General features: G+C 41.7%; 1 protein-coding gene across 4 annotated transcripts in view; it reads left to right on the top strand.

Moving 5' to 3' along the window:
- N4BP2L2 (NEDD4 binding protein 2 like 2) overlaps window positions 1-22550 on the top strand; it is a 128925-nt gene that overhangs the window by 51304 nt on the left and 55071 nt on the right. For all 4 annotated transcript variants that reach the window (XM_080662151.1, XM_080662152.1, XM_080662153.1 and 1 more), the window contains exon 7: window positions 2699-2766. In XM_080662151.1, coding sequence (XP_080518277.1) covers window positions 2699-2766 — 68 coding nt within the window. The remainder of the gene's footprint in view (window positions 1-2698; window positions 2767-22550) is intronic.

The raw sequence follows: 22550 nt of genomic DNA, 5'->3' as shown, positions 1-22550 counted from the left end.
TAGGGGGTAAGGTGGAGGTGATGAGAAGTAGTTGAAGCCAGAACTGACAGGATTTGCTAACTAGGTATTAAAAAATGGCTATGAAAGGGAAAGATGGAGTTGCCAGGATGTATTGTGGGAGGTTAATAAGTGTTCAGTTTTAGACATTTTAAGTGTGAGATGCCTTCTAGATATCCAAATGGATATGTCGAATATGTATTGTGTTTAGAGTTCAGGGGAGATGTCTGGGTAGGAAATACAAATTTGGATATGGGTGGGAAAGCACGCTTTTCATTGTCATTGAAACATAAAATTTGGTATATATGTAGTGGGAGATAGCTTTAGACCTCAGAGCTTCTCAATCTTTCCCATATTATGACACAGAAAACAAAATGTATAGAATTTGCTGGATTAGATGGACTAGGCTACTTGTCCAAGGCTACTGGTTGTTAAACAGAAACAATAGACCCAAAATGGTCACTATGCTAAGCCCCACCGAGACTCAATATCTAACCTGATTGCAGTTTCAGCCCTTCACAGGAGTGGAATTTTAAATCAATGAGTCTGGAATTCCCTGGTCAGTGCTAGGTTATCTGTTCCATAAAACCTGCTGTCCCTTTGCTAAAATAATCCATAATACACATTATTAACTTCTTAGTTCCACCCTCTTTAGACCTACAAAAACCTTCCATTTTATGCAATTCATCAAAGTGTCCTAGCTGCTAGATGGGATGCTGCCTGATTAATGAAACGTTTCATAAAACCAGTTAGATCTTCAAATGAACTTGGTTGAGTATTGTTCTGTTACATGATTCTAAGACTTAGAAACTCTACCTGCTACAGGCTCCAGTCAATGGTCTTATTATCTGTAACCATTTGAAGCATTGCCAAGCACAGTAGTTGGGAAGCTCTGCTCTAGAGGACAAGTTAGGGTTGAGATCAAGGAGCCTGAATACACAACGTTAATGAACTAGGATCTGTCTTGCAGATACTGGGGATCACCAAAGAGTCAGCAAAAATCTGTCATAGTCACATTCATTTTTTATAGGCACTTTTTAAACTGTGATGAAATAAGTTTAAATTTTTTTTTCATCCCATCACAGCCTGATGCCTTAGTAAAGTATAAAAAAGTGAATTACTAGAAAAAAAATTTTAAATACAAGTTAAATATTTTATTAAATTCAACAGATATAAAAATTACTCTGTCAGATTACTATAAAAGTTTTTAAAAACTTACCCTCAATTATTGTACTTCTGTTGTAGACTAGCAGCAAACTGCATGGATAACACTTTTAGTAGCACTGTTTGGAATGGGACATATTGACAGCAAGGATAGTGATAGAAAATCTTAGGACAACTTATCAGTTAGTTGGAAGGCCACCAAACATTTTGCCATGTTTATTGAATACCTGAGGCAGCCTATCCATCAGTGGTTTGACAGAGGCGTAAAGTATGTGTGGGGCTTACTGTACTGATAAGGGCCTGACCATTCTGGTAGTGTCTCCTTCTCCTCCAGCATTTTGTTCCTTGGGAGCCACCTCAAGGTGGCTCTGACCTTGGTCAAATGTAAATTATGTTTAACCATCTCTTGGTTGATCAAATTTGATTATATGTTTATGAATGATGACCAGCAGGTTACAAAGGGCTTGGGGTGGAACATCTCTCAGGATAGAGTGACCTTTGTTTTTGCATGGTTTTCCAGATTGTGTGACAGAGAATCAGCTGGATCATTTTAGCCAATACATAGACTATAAGAAACAAAAAATTTTGGAGCACAGGGCTTGTATGAATTGACTAAAATTAAAGACAAGTACAATGATTAGCTCTCTACACATTAGTGCATAAGGCCACCTTTGTCCTGGCAGAACCAGTGTTCCAATTTTCCTTGTCTTTTGTTTTTGTTCCCTACTAAAAGCAGCACTTATCAGGAGAAGATGGGGTTCTCCTGAACTCATGTTATGGTCTTCTCTCTGAATTCTGGAGGACCTAAACTGCACCCATTTGTCATGGGTGCACGGTCACCAAGTATGTTATTTGATCAAGCTTCCCTTTTTCTTGATTAAAAAAGGCCTTATTTATCTATGATTAGCAGAAGTCCACTTCCATTTATATGGACTTATTACCACACCCTACTATACTAACATAGGCTGGCCTATCAAATCTTGGGCAATAGGAGTTTAAAGGCAATATTAGAGCCCATATTCTTAAGGTACCTAAAAAATTCAAGAGTTCTTATCATAGGAAATATACTCTGAGTGAAGGGTCATTGCAAGATGGCTCTTGAATATGCAGTTGAAATTTGAGGGCATGTCTTTTGGCACAATCAACAGTTTCCTTTACTAGGGCTAAAAGTCAGATATGTCAGGAGGGTGGTGAAAACCCAGAGGCTAGCCGAAACCGGTTTGGCTCAGTGGATAGAGCATCGGCCTGTGGACTGAAAGGTCCCGGGTTCGATTCCGGTCAAGGGCATGTACCTTGGTTGCAGGCACATCCCCAATGGGAGGTGTGCAGGAGGCAGCTGATCGATGTTTCTCTCTCATCGATGTTTCTAGCTCTCTATCCCTCTCCCTTCCTCTCTGTGAAATATCAATAAAATATATTAAAAAAAAAAAAAAATGAAAACCCAGAGGCTACTTGGTTGCATGTGCCTTTTTGCAGAGGTAAGCTGATATATGGTGGGCCAGTCGGCCAACTGGCACATCTCTTTCTTGCTGTCTAGGTCAAAATCCCAGGGAAGCTGCAATTCCCACAAAAGGCCACATGAAGACAACTCTGGTACAATCATTGGTGAGTAGTCAACACCTTTGTTCAGGCACCAAACTTTGCATGCTGGTGTGCCGGTGACACTACCACTGGCATCTTGTCTCCCACTGTGTGCCAGGCCAGCTCTGCCAGAGAAGACATGAAGGACAGGAGCTGGCAGGCTAATTGCTGTGCTGTTGAGTGCCAGCCCTGTTCCTTACCGAGACTCATTTTGTTTTTCCAGGGCCAGTGGGAAAGGCAGGAAAAGCACAGACTAGCCCGGAGTGTGGTGGTGGTATAGTGGGGGGTAGGAGAAAGGAGTCCCTGAAGGGGATGCAATGACAATGTCTAGGAGGTATGATGTTTGGGGCCACTGACCAGTCAAAATTGAGGCTGGGATACTGTGCTAGAGATAAAACCTATAGGCCCTTTTGTTTTTTGTTTTTTTTTAATCTTTATTGTTCAGATTATTACACTTGTTCCTCTTTTTTTCCCCCCAGAGCTCCCCTCCACCCGGTTCCCGCCCTCTGCCCTTACCCCCCCCCCCCACTATCCTCATCCATAGGTGTATGATTTTTGTCCCGACCCTTCCCGCACCCCCCACACCCCTTTCCCCCTGAGGATGGTCAGTCCACTCCCTTTCTATGCCCCTGATTCTATTATATTCACCAGTTTATTCTGTTCATCAGATTTTTTATTCACTTGATTTTTAGATTCACTTGTTGATAGATATGTATTTGTTGTTCATAATTTTCATCTTTACCTTTTTCTTCTTCCTCCTCTTCTTAAAGAATACCTTTCAGCATTTCATATAATACTGGTTTGGTGTTGATGAACTCCTTTAGCTTTTTCTTATCTGTGAAGCTCTTTATCTGCCCTTCAATTCTGAATGATAGCTTTGCTGGGTAGAGTAATCTTGGTTGTAGGTTCTTGCTATTCATCACTTTGAATATTTCTTGCCACTCCCATCTGGCCTGCATAGTTTCTGCTGAGAAATCAGCTGAGAGTCGTATGGGTGCTCCCTTGTAGGTAACTAACTGTTTTTCTCTTGCTGCTTTTAATATTCTCTCTTTGTCTTTTGCTCTTGGCATTTTAATTATGATGTGTCTTGGTGTGGTCCTCTTTGGATTCCTTTTGTTTGGGGTTCTCTGCGCTTTCTGGACTTGTAAGTCTATTTCTTTCACCAGGTGGGGGAAGTTTTCTGTCATTATTTCTTCAAATAGGTTTTCAGTATCTTGCTCTCTCTCTTCTTCTGGCACCCCCATAATTCGGATGTTGGTATGCTTGAAGTTGTCCCAGAGGCTCCTTACACTATCTTCAAATTTTTGGATTCTTTTTTCTTTTTGCTTTTCCGGTTGAGTGTTTTTTGCTTCTTTGAATTTCAAGTCTTTGACTTGATTCTTGCGATCCTCTAGTCTGCTGTTGGATCTCTGTATATTATTCTTTATTTCAGTCAGTGTATGCTTAATTTTTAATTGGTCCTTTTTCATATCCTCGAGGGTCTCACTAAATTTATCAGCAGTTTCTAGAAAATTCTTGAAAAACCTTATAACCATGGTTTTGAACTCTATATCCAGTTGTTTGCTTTCCTCCATTTCTTTCATTTGTGACCTGTTTCCTTGTCTCCGCATTTTGGTTGCTTCGCTGAGTTGATAGAGTGGCTTTGTATGGTAGGTGTCCTATAGGGCCCAGTGGCTCAGCCTCCCCACTTACCTGAGGTGGACACTCTTGGTGCACCCCTTTGTGGGCTGTGTGCACAGTCTTGTTGTACTTAAGCCTTGATTGTTCTTGGTATCATCGGGAGGAATTGACCTCCAGGTCAATTTGCTGTGAGGATCAGCTGTGTCTACAATGGGAGACACCCTTATGAGGCAAGACTTACTTCAGTGGGGCTTTGGTGCTCACTGAGTCTGCCCCTTGAGTGTGTCCTTATGGATCTGAGGAGTTGTAATCTGGATGGTCCTACTCTGACCCCTGGGTACACTGGCTCTTGGATCTCCAAGCAGGTGCTAATTTAGCCTCTGCCTGAGGCCATCCAGCAGGAGAGATCTGCAGATTCTTCTTCTTTGTTTGGGTTTTGAAGGTGCCCAGATGAGGCCCAGCTGTGAAGCAATACAAGGTGCTGTGGGGCCTTGGGCCTTCTTTTGGATGTTCTGGGTCTCACTGACTCAGCTACAGTTTGTTAGGTAAGTTTAGATTTCAAAGGACCAGGCCATTCATTTGCAAAAGCCTCTGCGCACAGCTTGGATGGGGCAGTCTCAGGGCGGAGCAAACAGCAATGGTTTCCCGTCAGCCCTACCCTAAGAGGCCCCCGGGTCTCAGTGTCCCTTGGTAATCGCTGCAAGCACCTCTGAGAGAAAGCCACCCTCAAGTTCCGCCCGCTGCCAGACCAGTTTCTCCCCGTATGAGTCTGGGTACCCAGAGTCTTGCCTGGAACTGGAGTTCAGAGCAATTGGGAGCTTGTGTCTCCCTCCAGCTTGAAAAAGCCAGCCGCGTACTCAGTTGCCAGCCCTCTCTGCGCATGCGCCTCTGTACATCTGCACTTTACTTCTGCAGCTCCTCTGAGTCTCAGTGTGCTTTTTTCTTCCCTTCTAGTTGTAGAATTTCCACTTAGCCAGCTTTCTTGTGGTTCTGGATGATGTCCGTTTTGTCTTTTAGTCGTAGTTTTGAAGTGGTTGTGCAAGGCAGCAAGTTCAGGTGTTTACCTATGCTGCCATCTTGGTTTCTCCTATAGGCTCTTTTGGATACCAGTCATTTCATTAGTTGATAGGTCAGTATGGGTCCTGGAGAAGGGACTGGGCTGTGAATTAGGAGGGGGCTTGGGGTGCCAAATGGTACAGAAGAATTTAAGTGTTTTAACAAACTGAGTGGCTACAAAAGTATACTGACAAATTATTTTAGCCCTTTTACGTCTGAGAGTCATGCATGGCAGTTTTTACATGCATAGGAAACCATGAGGCTTCTCCAGTTTTCTCCTGATTCTTTTCTGGGATAGGTAGAGTCCCAGAAAGACTGTGAGATAAAAGTGTCTGGTAGGTGATAGTGCCTCCCTCACCTTTACTATTGGCAGGAACTGATTGGAGGTTGAATTTACCCTTCTCCCCGTCTTTCCTGGATACAGGGAGTAGATTGTGGCCTCTGACTTGTACGTGTTAACAGTACATGTGTCTCTGTGTCTGATGGTTTTAAGAACAAGTCTGATAACTTAAGCAAGTGTACTTCGTTGAGGTTCTGGTTAGACAGTTTTAGTGATAAGGCTCAGGTCTAGGTGACCACAGTGATGGCAAAATGTTTTGCTCAGGGAAGCCAAGAGTGGGAAAATGCAGAAGAGGCATTCAAGCCAAGTCTTTAGAGAACTTCGGAAACTAATTTTATTCATTTATTTCAAGGACCAAGAGCCATTGGTAATTATTCTAATGATAGAATTGAAGAGGAAAGATAATTATATGGAGATTTACAGCAGTAAGAAATTGAGCAGGGGCCCTAGCCGATTTTACTCAGTGGATAGAGCATCAGCCTGCAGACTGCAGGGTCCCAGGTTCAGTTCTGGTCAAGGGCACATGCCCGGGCTACAGGCTCTATCCCCAGTAGGAGGCAGGCAGGAGGCAGCCAATCAATGATTCTCTCATCATTTCTATCTCCCTCTTCCTCTCTGAAATCAATTTTTAAAAAGAGAAAGGAAGGAAGGAAGCAAGGAAGGAAGGAGGGAGGGAGGAAGGAGGGAAGGAATTGAGCAGGGGAGCTTTGAGTATATTCAAGAGCAAATTGGCTGATAGGGGATGAGATGGATTAAAACACATTGCTTTTTGAGTACAACAAAAGTAGCAACTAAGTATAGTGGAATAGAATACTGCAACCACTGTAAAAAATTAGTCATTGTTTTCATTAGGCCAGTTTTGTGACCTTCTCCAAGTTGCTGTCCCAGTTTATGGCTCAAATATTACATACAAAGAGAATACCTTTTTTATTACTATGAATATTAATAAGTTGCTATTTATGATATACTCTGGATTCTGCAAAAAATGTACTAAATGTATACTGGTTTCTGTTTGGCAGAATATTTAATATGTTACCAGGTGTACCGGGTAATAATGTGGATTTTGTAATCAAAGACAACATGATAATTTCAAGAGAAACATCAAAAGTGCTTTATTCAAAGTAATGTCCATCACTAGCTACATATTTCCCCCATCTTTCAGGTAACTTGTAGATACTGTCCCAATAGAACTTTTCTTGTTTTGAGGCAAACCATTCAGAGACCCAATTTTCCACTTCTTCGTACGTTTTGAAGTGCTGCTCAGAAAGTACGTGTGCCATTGATCAGAACAAGTGGTAATCTGAAGGAGCAAGGTCTAGAGAATACAGTGGGTGGGTTAATACTTCCCAGGCTAGATCTTTTAACGTGTCTTTAACTGGTATTTTCTTTTTTTTTTAAATATATTTTATTGATTTTTTTCAGAGAGGAAGGGAGAGGGATAGAGAGTTAGAAACATCGATGAGAGAGAAACATCCGTCAGCTGCCTCCTACACACTCCCTACTGGGCATGTGCCCACCAAGGTACATGCCCTTTACTGGAATCGAACCTGGGACCCTTGAGTCCGCAGGCCGACGCTCTACCAGCCGTGGGCAAACTACGGCCCGCGGGCCGGATCCGGCCCATTCAGCTGTTCTATCCGGCCCGCAGAGCCGAAAGAGCGGAGGGTTCTCTTGCTCTCCCCTCCGCTCCTTTACTTTGAATTTATATTAGTTCACACAAACACTCCATCCATGCTTTTGTTCCGGCCCTCCGGGCCAGTTTAAGAACCCATTGTGGCCCTCGAGTCAAAAAGTTTGCCCACCCCTGGATAGAGACTGAGCCAAACTGGTTAGGGCTTTTAACTGGTTTTGAAGAGTGTGATGGGGTGTTATCATGAAGCACAATTACTTTTCCATGTCTCCTGGCACATTCTGGTCATTTCACGATCAAAGCATGGTTCAAATTGATTATTTGTTGTTGGTAGCGATCAGTATTAATGGTTTCACCTGGTTTTAGAAGCTCATAATACACCACACCTTCCTGATCCCACCAAACGCAGAGCATTGTCTTCTTCCCGAAGCGATTTGGCCTTGCAGTGGAAGTTGATGGTTGACCTGGATCAACCCATGATTTTGTGCTTTTGGGATTCTCTGAATAAATCCACTTTTCATCGCCAGTCACAATTTGATGCAAAAAAGACTTTCTTTTGTGCCGTTGAAGCAACATTTTACCGATGACTTTTCTGTTTTCCATTTGTCTTCTGTTCAGTTGATGTGGCACCCATTTTCCTTCCTTTAAAATCTTTCCCATTGCTTGTAAACGATCGGAAATTGTTTGCTGAGCAACGTTTAATCTTTCTACAAGTTGTTTTTTAATTTGACACACATCTTCATCTACTAATATTTGTAATTGTTGGTCTTCAAACTTTTTCGGTTGACCTGGACATTCTTTGTCTTTCACATCAAAATCATCACTTTTAAAGCGTTTAAACCAGGGTTCACAAGTATCTTGAGATGGAGCATGTTCACCATAAGCTTCCTGAAATATACGATAATTTTCAGCAGCACTTTTCTTCAAAATAAAGTAATGAATTAAAACTTCCCGCAAATGCTCTTTTTTTGGCACGAAATTTGACATTTTTAAGCATAAAAATATCTATGATGTTAACACCTTCAGAAAATTTGACATACGAAGTTTTGAAGCTTGATGTCAATACAACAAAATACATATCAAATTGCATATATATCAATATATGTGTAATTCCATCTATTGAAAAAAATCCACATTATTAACTGGCACACCTGGTTAAAAAAAAAAAAAAAAGGAGTGTTAGGGCTAAAAGGGATTTATAGGGTAATTAGCTCAAATCTTACATTTCATAGATGAGAAACTGAGGCCCGAAGAGTTTAAATAATTTACCAACTAAATTCAATGGAAAAACCAGGACTAGCAAACAGTACTCAGGACTCATCTTCCTAGTACGCATTTATGGTGAATAATATTAGTCTGAATCCTTGGCAGTTGCCAAGAGAAATTCATGGATAGTCATATGAAAGTTGATTTACTTCTTAATTTATAAACTAAAAGTAGCATAAAGCATGATTGAAAATAGGCTCAGTTTAAGTCACTGTTTTGACTATATTTAACTTTTAATAAGAAACTTGGACAAGAGACTTATCCAACTCAGCAATGCTCAGCATCCTGAGTTCTTCAGATAGTCACACAGAAATGACAAGTTATGTGATACTTTGTAAACTGTTTTGGTGAATGATGGTGGGGTTATTGGCTGATGCTAAAAGCCTAAGGAGGACCAAGATCATGTACCAGTTTAAAACATGAATGTACTGTACTTACAAAACTTAAATTTAACACAGTTCTACATGTACAACAAAATGATGCACAGAATAGATAGACAAGTAAAAACTGAATCAAAGAAGTCAAGTCAAGCTGTAGGCTGCCTAGAAGACAGAAAATGTGTTGTGAACCATCTCTTTTAAAAAAAAAATAATAGCCAAAGGTTTACAAAACAATAGCCTTGTCTGACCTTTATTACCATAGATTTGGACCCACAAGAGATTCCATTTTTTCCTGTTTCTCCTTTGGAAGATAATACTGAAGGAACAAATAAAGGCACTGGTGAGGTTCAGGAATGCAGGCAACACATCACAAAAGGAATTAGAGTCTGGATCACAACTGCACTACTGGTATATGTGCCAGGGTCCTCTTAAGAGGTGGTTAATGTGCTGTGTGCAGCTTTTACAATTGGCAAGAAAACAGAACTCAATCAAGTGTGACTGATAGGTACACAATATGGAGATGATCTGTTGTGCTTGCATTGCATTGACTTTGGATACACAAACCTGGATATAAAATATACATATAAATAATTCAAGCATGACCTAAAATATTCATACAGAAGGAGGTGAAGTAAAAGTAACAGTTCTTTTTATTCCCAGTCCCCTTCACACTCCACTTTCCAGACAGGGTTAGCAAATTGGTGTGCATCCTTTAGCCCCTTTTGTGTCTGTGTGGAAAAAAACATATATACATGTATACACATGAGATGCATAGGATTTTCAAAAAATTTTATTATTGAGAGTATTACAGATGTCCCTTTTCCCCGCATAGCCCTCCTCCACCTGCCTCTTGCCCCACCTCAGCCCTTCAAGGAACTATTGTCTGTCCATGGGCTATGAATATATGCATATAAAATCTGTGGTTCGTATCTTCCCGCCCCCCGCCCCCACCCCCCTGCCCTATTCGTCCTTCCCTCTGAGATCTGTCAATCTGTTCCATGCTTCCATGTCTCTGGACTTATTTTGTTAGTTTATTTTCTTTAGATTCCACATATGAGTGAGATCATGAGTCACTTTCTCTGACTGGCTTATTTCACTTAGCATAATAATCTCCAAGTCCATCCATGCTGTCTCAAAGGATAAGAGATCCTTCTTTTTTATAGCTTCATACTATTCCACTGTGTAAATATACCACAGCTTTTTTTATCCACTCATCTACAGATGTGCACTTGGGCTATTTCCATATCTTGGCTATCCTATCTCAGTGGTCGGCAAACTGCGGCTCAAGAGCCACATGCGGCTCTTTGGCCCCTTGAGTGTGGCTCTTCCACAAAATACCATGGCTTGGGCGAGTCTATTTTGAAGAAGTGGCATTAGAAGAAGTTTAAGTTTAAAAAATTTGGCTCTCAAAAGAAATTTCAATCGTTGTACTGTTGATATTTGGCTCTGTTGACTAATGAGTTTGCCAACCACTGTCCTATCTAATAAAGAGGGAATATGCTGCCGAAACCGGTTTGGCTCAGTGGATAGAGCGTCGGCCTGCGGACTGAAAGGTCCCGGGTTCGATTCCGGTCAAGGGCATGTACATTGGTTGCAGGCACATCCCCAGTGGGGGGTGTGCAGGAGGCAGCTGATCGATGTTTCTCTCTCATTGATGTTTCTAGCTCTCTATCCCTCTCCCTTCCTCTCTGTGAATGTTTAAAAAAAAAAAAGAGGGAATATGCTAATTGACCCTCACACCATCGCAAAGATGGCAGCACCCACAGCCAATAAGGAGGGAATATGGTAATTGCCTGCCCCACCCTCAAATATGGCGATGCCCACCGCCAATAAGGAGGGAATATGCTAATTAACTCCCACTCCCTCAAAGATGGCGGCGCCCAGTCCCCTCAGCCCACCTCCGAAGTCTCCCAATCCCCTCAGCCCCCCAGGGCCGGCCCGAGGTGCAGGCAAGCCTCAGATGGCAGCTCTCAGCCACCCAGGGCCACCTGAGGCTCAGGTAACCAGAGCCGGACAAGGCTTGCACTGCCGGCAGTGGCAGCAGCAGAGGTGTGATGGGGCATCACCTTCCCCTCATCACCAGGTCACCTCCTGCCCCTGAGGGCTCCTGGACTATGAGAGGGGGCAGGCCCGGCTGAGGGACATCCCCTCCAGTGCATGAATTTTCATGCACCGGGCCTCTAGTTGTAAATAACACTGCTATGAACATAGTGGTGCATACATTCTTTCTGAATGGTGCTTCGAGATTCTTAAGATATATTCCCAGAAGTGGGATTGCTGGGCCAAAAAGCAGTTCCATTTTTTATTTTTTGAGCAAACTCCATACTCTTTTCCTTAGTGGCTGTACCAGTCTGATTTCCCACCAGCAGTGTACTAGGGTTCCCTAGTCTCCACATCCTTGCCAGCATTTGTCATTTATTAGTTTGTTGATAGTAGCCATTCTGGCAAGTGTGAGGTGATGTCTCACTGTAGTTTTAATTTGCATCTCTCATGATTAGTGACGTTAAGCATTTTTTCATGTGCCTCTTGGCCATCTATCTGCACAGTGAACTTTCCATCCGCTCAGGCGAATACTTCTTTCTCCAGAAACTTGCCATTGATGTTGGTACTTCCAGGGTTAGGTCCCATGTTCAGGCGCCAATTACCGGGGGTTATGGGGACTGCTAGTATGGATCAGATTTAATATTTTAATAACAATCTTAGTTTACCCTGTAAATACCAATGAAAGAGATTTCAAAATTTTCAAATTACTCCTTTTTATTAAGCTAGAATTTTATATTTAAAGAGTATCCCCTTAGTCTTATTTGCATATATAGAGGGATCATGGGACATCTTAGTAACTTTCTTAGAAGACTTAATCAAATTGCTTACAAAGATGCTGTTTCAAGATGGCGGCCCCCAGGGGAGCGGCAAGCCATGTGGTCATCATGGCGTCTGCCAAGCCAGGCAGTTCTCACGGTGGCTTCTAATCTGTTCTTAGATTTTACTTGGATTCAATTACTTATAAAAACATTGGATTCTCATGTAACTTAATTTATATGAGACCTTGATTATATTTTAAAAAGCTAATTTATAAAGTAATTTAAGTTAGGTATCTTTTATCAAAAAGCAAAGCAAATTTAGTAAATGTTTACGTCTGATTCACAAGCTGCAAATGTTGCCCCGCCTCTAGCCTAATTAAGAATGCAGGCAGCTGAGAGAAACCAAGATGGCGGCATAGGTAAGCACCTAAACTACTGACTCGCACAACAATTTCAAAACTACAACTAAAAGACAGAACGGACACCATCCAGAACCACAGGAAAGCTGGCTGAGTGGAAATTCTACAACTAGAAGGAAAGGGAAAAGCTCACAGAGAATTGGAGGTACGGCAAAGGGTCTTTATGCGTGCAGAGAGGAAGGGCGGCTGAGAGCCTGGCTGACTTTCTCTGGCGGAAGGGGGAAGGAAGCCCCCGACCGCACTGAACCCCAGTTCTGACTGCACTGAACCCCAGTTCCGGGCGAGCCCCTGGGGACCCACGCTCTTATGGGGGCAGTCTGGACTCTCGGGCGGAGACTCGGGAGCCAGGGAAGGCAGAGGACTGAAAGCGCACGCGCGCCAGTGCGCACAAAGGCTGCGGAGGTTGCCACAGGCTTTCCCTAGTGGAAGGGAGTCGGAGGTTCCTGACTGCACTGAACCCCGGTTCCAGGCAAGCCCCTGGGGACCCACGCTCTTGTGGGGGGAGTCTGGACTCTCAGGCGGAGACTCGGGAGCCGGGGAAGTCGGAGGACTGAAAGCGTGCGTGCGCGTGCCAGTGCGCACAAAGGCTGCGGAGGTTGCCACAGGCTTTCCCTAGTGGAAGGGAGTCGGAGGTTCCTGACTGCACTGAACCCCGGTTCCAGGCAAGCCCCTGGGGACCCACGCTCTTGTGGGGGGAGTCTGGACTCTCGGGCAGAGACTCAGGAGCCAGGGAAGGTGGAGGTTTGAAGGTGCGCACGTGCGCGCAAGGGTAAGGCTGACAGGAAGCCAAGACTGAGACTCCACCCCATCCAAGCTGAGCACAGAGGCTATTGCAATTTGGCAAGTCTAATCCTATAAGGCTGTCTCCAGCACCGAACTTCTCCCAGCATAGACACAGCTGATCCTTACAGCCAACTGGCCTGGAGGTCAATTCTTCCCAGTGATACCAACAACAATCAAGACTTAATTACAACAAGGCTGTACACACAGTCCACAAAGGGATGCACCAAGAGTGTCCACCTCAGGTTAACTGGAAAGGCAGACCCACTGGGCCATATTGGAAACCTAGCACACAAATCTACCTTACCAACTCAGGGAAGCAGTGAAAATGCAGCGTCAAAGAATCAGATCACAAACGAAAGAAATGGAGGAAAACAAACAACTGGATATAGAATTCAAAACCACGGTTATAAGGCTTTTTAAGAATATCCTAGAAAAGGCCGATAAATATAACGAGACCCTCGAAGATATGAAAAAGGACCAACTAGAAATTAAACATACACTGACTGAAATAAAAAATATTATACAGAGACCCAAAAACAGACTAGAGGAACACAAAAATCAAGTCAAAGAATTGAATTACAAAGAAGCAAAAAACACTCAACCGGAAAAGCAAAAAGCAAAAAAAAAAAATCCAAAAAGTTGAAGATAGTGTAAGAAGACTCTGGGACAACTTCAAGCGTACCAACATCAGAATTATGGGGGTGCCAGAAGAAGAGAGAGAGCAAGATACTGAAAACCTATTTGAAGAAATAATGACCGAAAACTTTCCCCACCTGGTGAAAGAAATAGACTTACAAGTCCAGGAAGCGCACAGAACCCCAAACAAAAGGAATCCAAAGAGGACCACACCAAGACACATCATAATTAAAATGCCAAGAGCAAAAGACAAAGAGAGAATATTAAAAGCAGCAAGAGAAAAACAGTTAATTACCTACAAGGGAGCACCCATACGACTGTCAGCTGATTTCTCAACAGAAACTATGCAGGCCAGACGGGAGTGGCAAGAAATTTTCAATGTGATGAATAGCAAGAACCTACAACCAAGATTACTCTACCCAGCAAAGCTTTCATTCAGAATTGAAGGGCAGATAAAGAGCTTCACAGATAAGAAAAAGCTGAAGGAGTTCATCACCACCAAACCAGTATTATATGAAATGCTGAAAGGTATTCTTAAAGAAGAGGAAGAAGAAAAAAGTAAAGAGAAAAATTATGAACAACAAATACATATCTATCAACAAGTGAACCTAAAAATCAAGTGAATTAAAAACCTGAGGAACAGAATAATCTGGTGAATATAATAGAATCAGGGGCATAGAAAGGGAGTGAATTGATAATTCTCAGGGGGAAAGGGGTATGGGGGGGTTCATGAAGTGACTGGACAAAAATCATACACCTATGGATGAGGACAGTGGGGGGGAGGTAAGGGCAGAAGGTGGGGTGGGAACTGGGTGGAGGGGAGCTATGGGGGAAAAAAGGAGAAATAATTGTAATAATCTGAATAAAGATTTATTTAAAAAAATGCAGGCAGTTATGGGCTTTTTGTCATTTTAAAATTCTGCTGTTGGATTTTAAGAAATATTTTGCTACTTATTTTATCCTTCTTAGTTGCCAAAACCTTTATAACATTTAAAAGTAAAATATATTTATTAATTTTTATTTGAAAAAGCTTTCCATGCAATTTCAAGTATATTAGATTGGTTAAATTTCAAAAATATTTCCTTTAAGAAGAGAGAATAACTTCTTGAAAACATTTCAAGGCCCGTGAAAATGTCTCAAATTATCCCTCATTTAAAGCCTTGAAATTTTAACTTGGAAAAATGATCAAACAAATATCTATATATGATGTAAATATTATAATACTTTTTATAATTATCTTAAGATATCAATCAAATTTAAACTGGTCTTTATATTAAAATTTGGTTGGGATCACAGAATTAATCCTTCTTATTTAATTAGACCAATAAGTAACATATTGTAAATTCCTAATTATTTTCAGAAGAAAACACATTTTTTTCACAATTTTTATACTTTAGGCATTTAATTACCACAACTATATTTACTCCCAATTCAATCTGAATCTTGAACTTTTAGAGCTGGCAAGTAAAATATTTAGCATTTTGTCATTTCAAAATATCTAAACCTTTAACTTTATTATTTATATAATTAAGCAAACTTCCAAAAAAATGTTTTGCTGCCAAACAAGTTTGGAGGAAGTTTGTAGCCTTTCAAATGCAAATTACCACATTCCTCAAAGATGGCTGCTGGCAGGAAACTGGATTACCTGTTCTTCTGGGGGAAGGGCGTCTACCCCTTCCTCCATTAACAAAGGGTGTAGCGCCGAAACCAGTTTGGCTCAGTGGATAGAGTGTCGGCTTGTGGACTGAAGGTCCCAGGTTCGATTCTGGTCAAGGGCATGTACCTTGGTTGCGGGCACATCCCCAGTGGGGGGTGGTGTGCAGGAGGCAGCTGATCGATGTTTCTCTCTCATTGATGTTTCTAACTCTATCCTGCTCCCTTTCTCTCTGTAAAAAGTCAATAAAAATAAAAAAGTGGATTCCTTTTTAAAAAAAAAAGGTGTAGCTTTAAAACTTTTTCATGGTGAGAAAGGAAACTTTAAACTAGCATACTGGGAGAATGGGCTTCCATATTGGATTGCCACGTGTCTCCCTTCCCCCACATCCTGCTTGTTCTGGGGGAAGTTTTAGTAACAGATCTGGTCGAGTATCTTTTCATGCTCAATAGATAAAGACAGATCTTAAATTTTTTTCTTTTTCGCATTCGAAGTAATTACTAGCACCCAAGTTTATCTTGGCCAAAATTTGCATTTCCCAGCGAGTTCTTCTATAATTTTTAAACAAAACATTGAGTAATCTCCTGGGGAGAGAGCTGACGGCCTTAATCTCTCTAGCGACCCAGTCTCTCCTCTCCAGGGGCAGAGGATTTGGTGGCTTTTTAGAAATTACAGATTTTCCATCCTCAAAACAAATTAGGTTTTTCATGATTTGAACAAGAAACCATACTAAAGATGACCACGGTACTCTTTTTTTCAGCCTGATTTAAAAAAGTACCTTTTGATCTTCCAATTTCTTTATAATTTTGCCTATTTGCCAAATTTTTCCCCATTATCATCTGACTGGAACACAAAGTATCACTCATGCACTTGCAGATCCGCGGGGTTCCGAAGCTGACATGAGCTCTACACACAGTGAACTTTCCATCCGCTCAGGCGAATACTTCTTTCTCCAGAAACTTGCCATTGATGTTGGTACTTCCAGGGTTAGGTCCCACGTTCAGGTGCCAATTACCGGGATTCTTTTTCCCAGCCTTACAAAGGGTTCAGCATTCTGGAGAAAGGACTGCGCGTAGATGATTAAGAAGGAGTCCGTGGACGAAAGATATTTTTGAAAGGCATTGGGGGTCAGAGGAGCTTCCAACTGAAGGAGCTAGAAGACTCTCACCTTGACCAAGGAACCTGCTTTTATTAGTACAATTTGTCCCAAAGCAAAGTGGAAATATACACTTCAAAGGGTACGGTATCAAAGGGTATACAGAAACATTGTCAATTTGGGGAATAGACTACAGCTGTTCAGGTGTTTGGCCAACAGGAGGCAATAAAATGCCCTGAGCTGTTTGGCAGTTAACAATTATCCTATTCAGGTTTGGGGGAAATGCTTTGTAGCTGTTTCCAACAGGTAAACTACATGTGACTCAACCCTGTTGAGCTCCCCAAGCTTCACCAACCTTTTGGTTAAACTCTTGTAATTATTACATGCTGGAATTGGTTCTTGGCAACTGTAGTTTTAATTTGCATCTCTCATGATTAGTGACGTTAAGCATTTTTTTTTATATATATATTTTATTGATTTTTTACAGAGAGGAAAGGAGAGGGATAGAGAGTTAGAAACGAGAGAAACATCGATCAGCTGCCTCCTGCACACCTCCTACTGGGGATGTGCCCGCAACCAAGGTACATGCCCTTGATCGGAATCAAACCTGAGACCTTTCAGTCCGCAGGCTGACGCTCTATCCACTGAGCCAAACCGGTTTCGGCTAAGCATTTTTTCATGTGCCTCTTGGCCATCTATCTGTATGTCCTCTTTGGAGAAGTGTCTATTCAGGTCCGTTGCCCATTTTTAAATTGGATTGTTTGTCTTCATTTTATTGAGGTGTATGAGTTCTTTATATATTTTGGAAATGAACTCCTTATCAAATGTATCACTAGTGAATATGTTCCCCCATACAGTGGGCTGCTAAAATATTTGTGGAAGGAAACCATTAAAATGGCCTTATTAGAAGTTTGTACAAAAAATTGCCTCAGAGACAGAGGTTTTGAAAGGTACAGAGCCTGTGACGTCTACTTTAGCAAATCAGAAAACTCTTACTTTTGAGATATTAGTCATATTCCAAAGTTTGTAAGGAAATTACTATTAAGTGAACTATTCCTGTATTTGTGTCTGGAGGGAAAGAGCATCCGCAGAGGATTTGGAACAGTCAACCTTTCTATTAAAGCACATGGATCTCACAGAGATTGGAAGATGGCAGTGAATCTTCTACCTACCTCCTTCCATAATCTAACTGGAATTAAAACTAAGATGGGGGCCCGGCCAGTGTTGCTCAGTGGTTGAGCATTGACCCATGCACCAAGAGATCACCGGTTTGATTCCAGATCAGGATACTTACCTAGGTTACAGGCTTGATTCCCAGTAGGGCTGTGCAGGAGGCAGCCGATCAATGTTTTCCTTTCTCTCCCTCTTCTTCCTCTTTCTCTAAAATCAATAAAACCATATTTAAAAAACAAAACAAAACAAAACACTAAGATAGGGAATATTCACCCTGAAGTACCAGCTGAAGACTGGCTGAAGAGGAGACTTTTAAGTAGGGAAGGGCAGAGGCCACCTTCAGACTGGTAGGAGGGGCAGGGATGTGAGAGGCCCTGACCCAACTCCCAAGAGCAGCGGGACAAGGGTAAGGAGAGTTCCCCCAGAGAGAAAAGCCTGGACACTAGGCCAGGCTCCCCAGCCCAGTCAGCCAGGAGTGGAACAGCCACCACACAGCAACCAGCAGCAGAGCTTCTGTCAGTCAAGGAGCTGAGCCACTTAGAGACAAAGCAACTTTTTGTAAAGGGCTAGCATACAGGATTTTCTTTCCCAGACACTCACCCTGGGTTTTGATGGAGGGAGGGTGGTGCAGACTGGAGTTCCCTGAGGAAAGACACCGGTGGGAGGAATTGGGAGGAATCGCAGGGAGGGCTGCTGCCAGGATACCTGTGATGAGTCTTACCTCTGATACCACAGCAGCCATTTTTCCTAAGAGGCACAAGCCCCTCCCAACAGCAGAAGCCTGGGGAAAGGCAGATACCCTGCCCCCCTGAGATATAGCTCACCCCATCCTCTGGAATCCAGCATGCCCCACCTTGCATTTTGACCTTTCCAAGGAAGCAGCAATCTCAAGGGCATCGGTCTTGGGGAGCATTAGTGGCTGGCTTTGGGGTAGGGACATTCCTCCCACATTCCCAGGAACCTGGCTGGTGCTCCCCTCCCGTGGGAGAGCTGAAGGAAACTCTTGGTTTCTGATAGACCCCACTGGTCTACCTAAGGTTCTCCCAGCTGACATCAGGGGTATAGTCCCGGAACACATCCGCCATTGTCCCTGACGTTTGAATGTTTTCTGAATTACCTTGGGTCCCAGGCTGATAAAAATCAGCCTAGACTCAGGCTGGTGTGGCTCAGTTGGTTGAGCACTGTCCCATGCAACAAGAGGTCGCCAGTTCAATTCTCAGGGAGTATGCCCAGGGTTGCAGGCTTATACCTCAGTAGAGGATGTGCAAGAGGCAGCCAATCAATGTTTCCCTCTCATCAATATTTCTATCTCTTTCTCAATCTTCCTTCTTCTCTCTCTAAAATCAATAAACTATTCTGTAAAATAATTTTTTTTAAATGGCATAAGAGCTCAGCTTGGCCCCTCCCATTAGCAGGCAAGTGCAGTGGAGGCAGCCACAAGCTGTGGACTGCTTGAAGCTTTCCAAAGGGTGCCGAGAGCCAAACGTGGACAGTTACTGACATTGGCTAGCACAAAAGTACCTCCAGGTAGGCTGGGAATCAGAATACAAAACAGCCTCAGGCAACATAAGAACTAAAATCTGCCGAGAAAACCTTCGCTTGTTTTCTGTTGGGTTTTTTTTTTTTTCATTATATTCTTTATTTTTTATTTTTTATTGCTTTGGTATTGTTATTATTTTGTCCTCTTTTCTCTCTTGTTTCACATCTCTTATTTGCCTCTTTCCTTCTCTTACTCTGTTTTTTCTTTCTTTTGCTTTACTATTCTTTCTCTTCTTTTTACCTTTTCATAATTTTTTCTTTTCTTTTTTACCATTTTCCTTTCTCTATTTTTTATCCTTATTTTTTTTCTCTTCTCTACCTACTTTCCTGTCAGAGTCTTTTTTTTCTCCTTTTCTCTTCTAGTATTACTTTTATTTTACTGTTATTTTTCTGTTTTCATTTATTATTCTTGTTCTCTTTCATAATTCTTCTTTTGTGGTTGTTTATGCTGTTGTTGTCAGGGTCTTTTGTATGGTTTTTTTTTATTTCCTGTTTTGTTTTGTTTTTTCCTATCAACACCTGTACAACAGCTGGGATTGAGCCTCACAGTCAGCCAGCCTGAGAGGAGATCCCACCCAAGAACAGAACAATCAAGATCCAATTACAACAGGAGAGCCAAAATAAGCTACAAAGAGTCACTCCTAGAGCATCCAGCTCAGAAGTTCAAGGAGACTGCACCACTGGGTTCCATAGGACATATACTACAAAAGTTTACCCCACTATGACTGGAAGTCATAGCAGGCATATCTAATACATAGAAACAAACACAGAGAGATAACTAAAATGAGCAGACAAAAAAACAACCCCAAATAAAAGAAAAGGAAGAATCTCCAGAAAAAGAGCTAAATGAGATGGAGGCAAACAATTTATCAGACATAGAATTCAGAGTAATCATCATAAGGATGCTCAAGGAACTTTAGTGGGAACTACATCAGCATGAAAAAGGACATATAAACTATGAGTAAGAAACAGTCACGCCCTAACCGGTTTGGCTCAGTGGATAGAGCGTCGGCCTGCGGACTGAAAGGTCCCAGGTTCGATTCCGGTCAAGGGCATGTACCTTGGTTGCGGGCACATCCCCAGTAGGGTTGTGCAGGAGGCAGCTGATCGATGTTTCTCTCCCATCGATGTTTCTGACTCTCTATCCCTCTCCCTTCCTCTCTGTAGAAAATCAATAAAATATATATTAAAAAAAAAAAAGAAAGAAACAGTCACAAATGAACAATACTGTATCTGACATAAAGAATACACTGGAAGGCCATGGTGGGTGTGGCTAATTGGTTAGAGCATTGCCCTGCGCACCGAAGGGTCATGGGTTTGGTTCCCAGTTAAGAGCATGTACCTGAGTTGCAGGTTCCTTCCCCAGCCCCAGTCGGGGTGCATGCAGGAGGCAACCAATTAGTGTTTCTCACATTGATGTTTCTCTCTCTCCCCTACCCCCTCCTTTCTACTCTGAAAAATTAATGGAAAAAATATCCTCAAGTGAAGATTAAACAAATAAAAGGCATATGGTGGCTGAATGGATAAGAAAAAATGACCCATATATATACTCTCTACAGGAGACCCACCTCAGAACAAAAAACTCACACAGGATGAGAGTGAAGGGATGGAAAAAATGTTTCCATGCAAATGGAAAAGAAAAAAAGCTGGAATAGCAATACTCATATATGACAAAACAGACTTCAAAACAGGCTATAACAAGAGACATAGAAAGTCACTATATAATACTAAAGGGATTGATCTAACAAAAGGATATAACCCTGGTAAACATATATGCACCCAATATAGGAGTACCTAAGTATATTTAACAAACTCCTGGAGATCTTAAAGGGAGAGATAGGTAGCAATACAGTTATATAAGGGAACTTTAACACATCACTGACATCACTGGATAGGTATTCCAGACAAAAAAATCAACAGGGAAACAATAACTTTAAATGACACACTAGATCAGATGGATTTAATTGATATTTACAGAACATTTCATCCGAAAGCTGCAGAATATACATTCTTCTCAAGTGCACATGGGTCATTCTCAAAGATAGACCACATTTTAGGACACAAATCAAGTCTTTATAAGTTCAAGATATTGAAATCATGTCAAGTATCTTCTTGGTTCACAAGAGCATAAAACTAGAAATCAACTACACAAAAAAAAACTCAAAAACATTCAAACACATGTAGGCTAAGTAGTATGTTATTAAAAAATGAATGGATTCCCAATGAAATCAAGGAAGAAATAAAAAACTTCCTGGAAACAAATGAAAATGAGCACACAACAATGCAAAGTCTATGGGACACAGCGAAATCAGTCTTGAGAGGGAAATTCATAGAATTGCAAGCCTACCTTTAAAAAACACACAAGAAAAATCTTAAGTAAACAATCTAGTCCTACAACTAAAAGAATATTAGAAAAAGAACAATAAGAAAAGCCCACAGGAAATAGAAGGAAGGAAATAATAAAGATATGAGCAGAAATAAATGACATAGAGATTTGAAAAAATACAAAAGATCAATGAAATCAAGAGCTGGTTTTTTGAAAAGATAAACAAGATTGATTAACCTTTAGCCAGACTCATCAAGAAACAAAGGAGAGGGCCCAAACAAATCTACACTAATAAATGAGAAATATGCAAATTTGACCACAACTCCACGACACCCATCAGCCAATCAGGAGTGGGCATGCAAATTAACTTAATTTGCATACACAGGCGCGAGGGGCAGGGCGGGACACCTGCTATGAGGGGGAGGGCGGGGGGCGGAGGGAGCTACAGGAGCAGCGCTCCGCTGGGAGCGAGGACTCGCAGGCTCCCAGGCAGCCAGCAGCGAAGACTCGCAGGCTCCCAGGCAGCCAGGAGCAAAGCCAGGGGAAGGAAGGCCTATTCTTGCTCAAATCTTTGTGCAACGGGCCTCTAGTAAAATCACAAATGAAAGAATTGAAGTAACTGAAACCACAGAATTACAAAGAATTATAAGAAAATAATTTTGAACAACTATATGCCAACAACCTGGGTGAAATGGAAAAGTTCCAGGAAACATGTAATCTTCCCAAACTCAATCAGGATGAATCAGAAAACCTGAACAGGCTAATAAAGATGAATTAAAATGAAGCAGTAATTTAAAAATTCCCAGCAAACAAAAGTCCTGGACCAATGGATTTACAGGCAAGTTTTACCAACCATTCAAAGAACTAACACCTATTCTTCTTAAAGTATTTCAAAAAATTAAAGAGGACTGAAGACTTCCAAGCTCTTCTTATGAGGCCAGTATTATCCCAATTCCAAAACCAGATAAAGACACTACAAAGAAAGAAAATTACAGGCCAGTATTCCTGATGAACATAGATGCTAAAATCTTCAACAATATATTAGCAAGTCAGATCCAGCAATGCATTAAAAAGATCGTACACCACGAA

The sequence above is a fragment of the Plecotus auritus genome (assembly GCF_963455305.1).
Source record: "Plecotus auritus genome assembly, chromosome: 3".
NCBI lineage: Eukaryota > Metazoa > Chordata > Mammalia > Chiroptera > Vespertilionidae > Plecotus > Plecotus auritus.
Note: the sequence above shows the minus strand (reverse complement) of the source record. Positions and strands in the feature narration are given on the sequence as shown.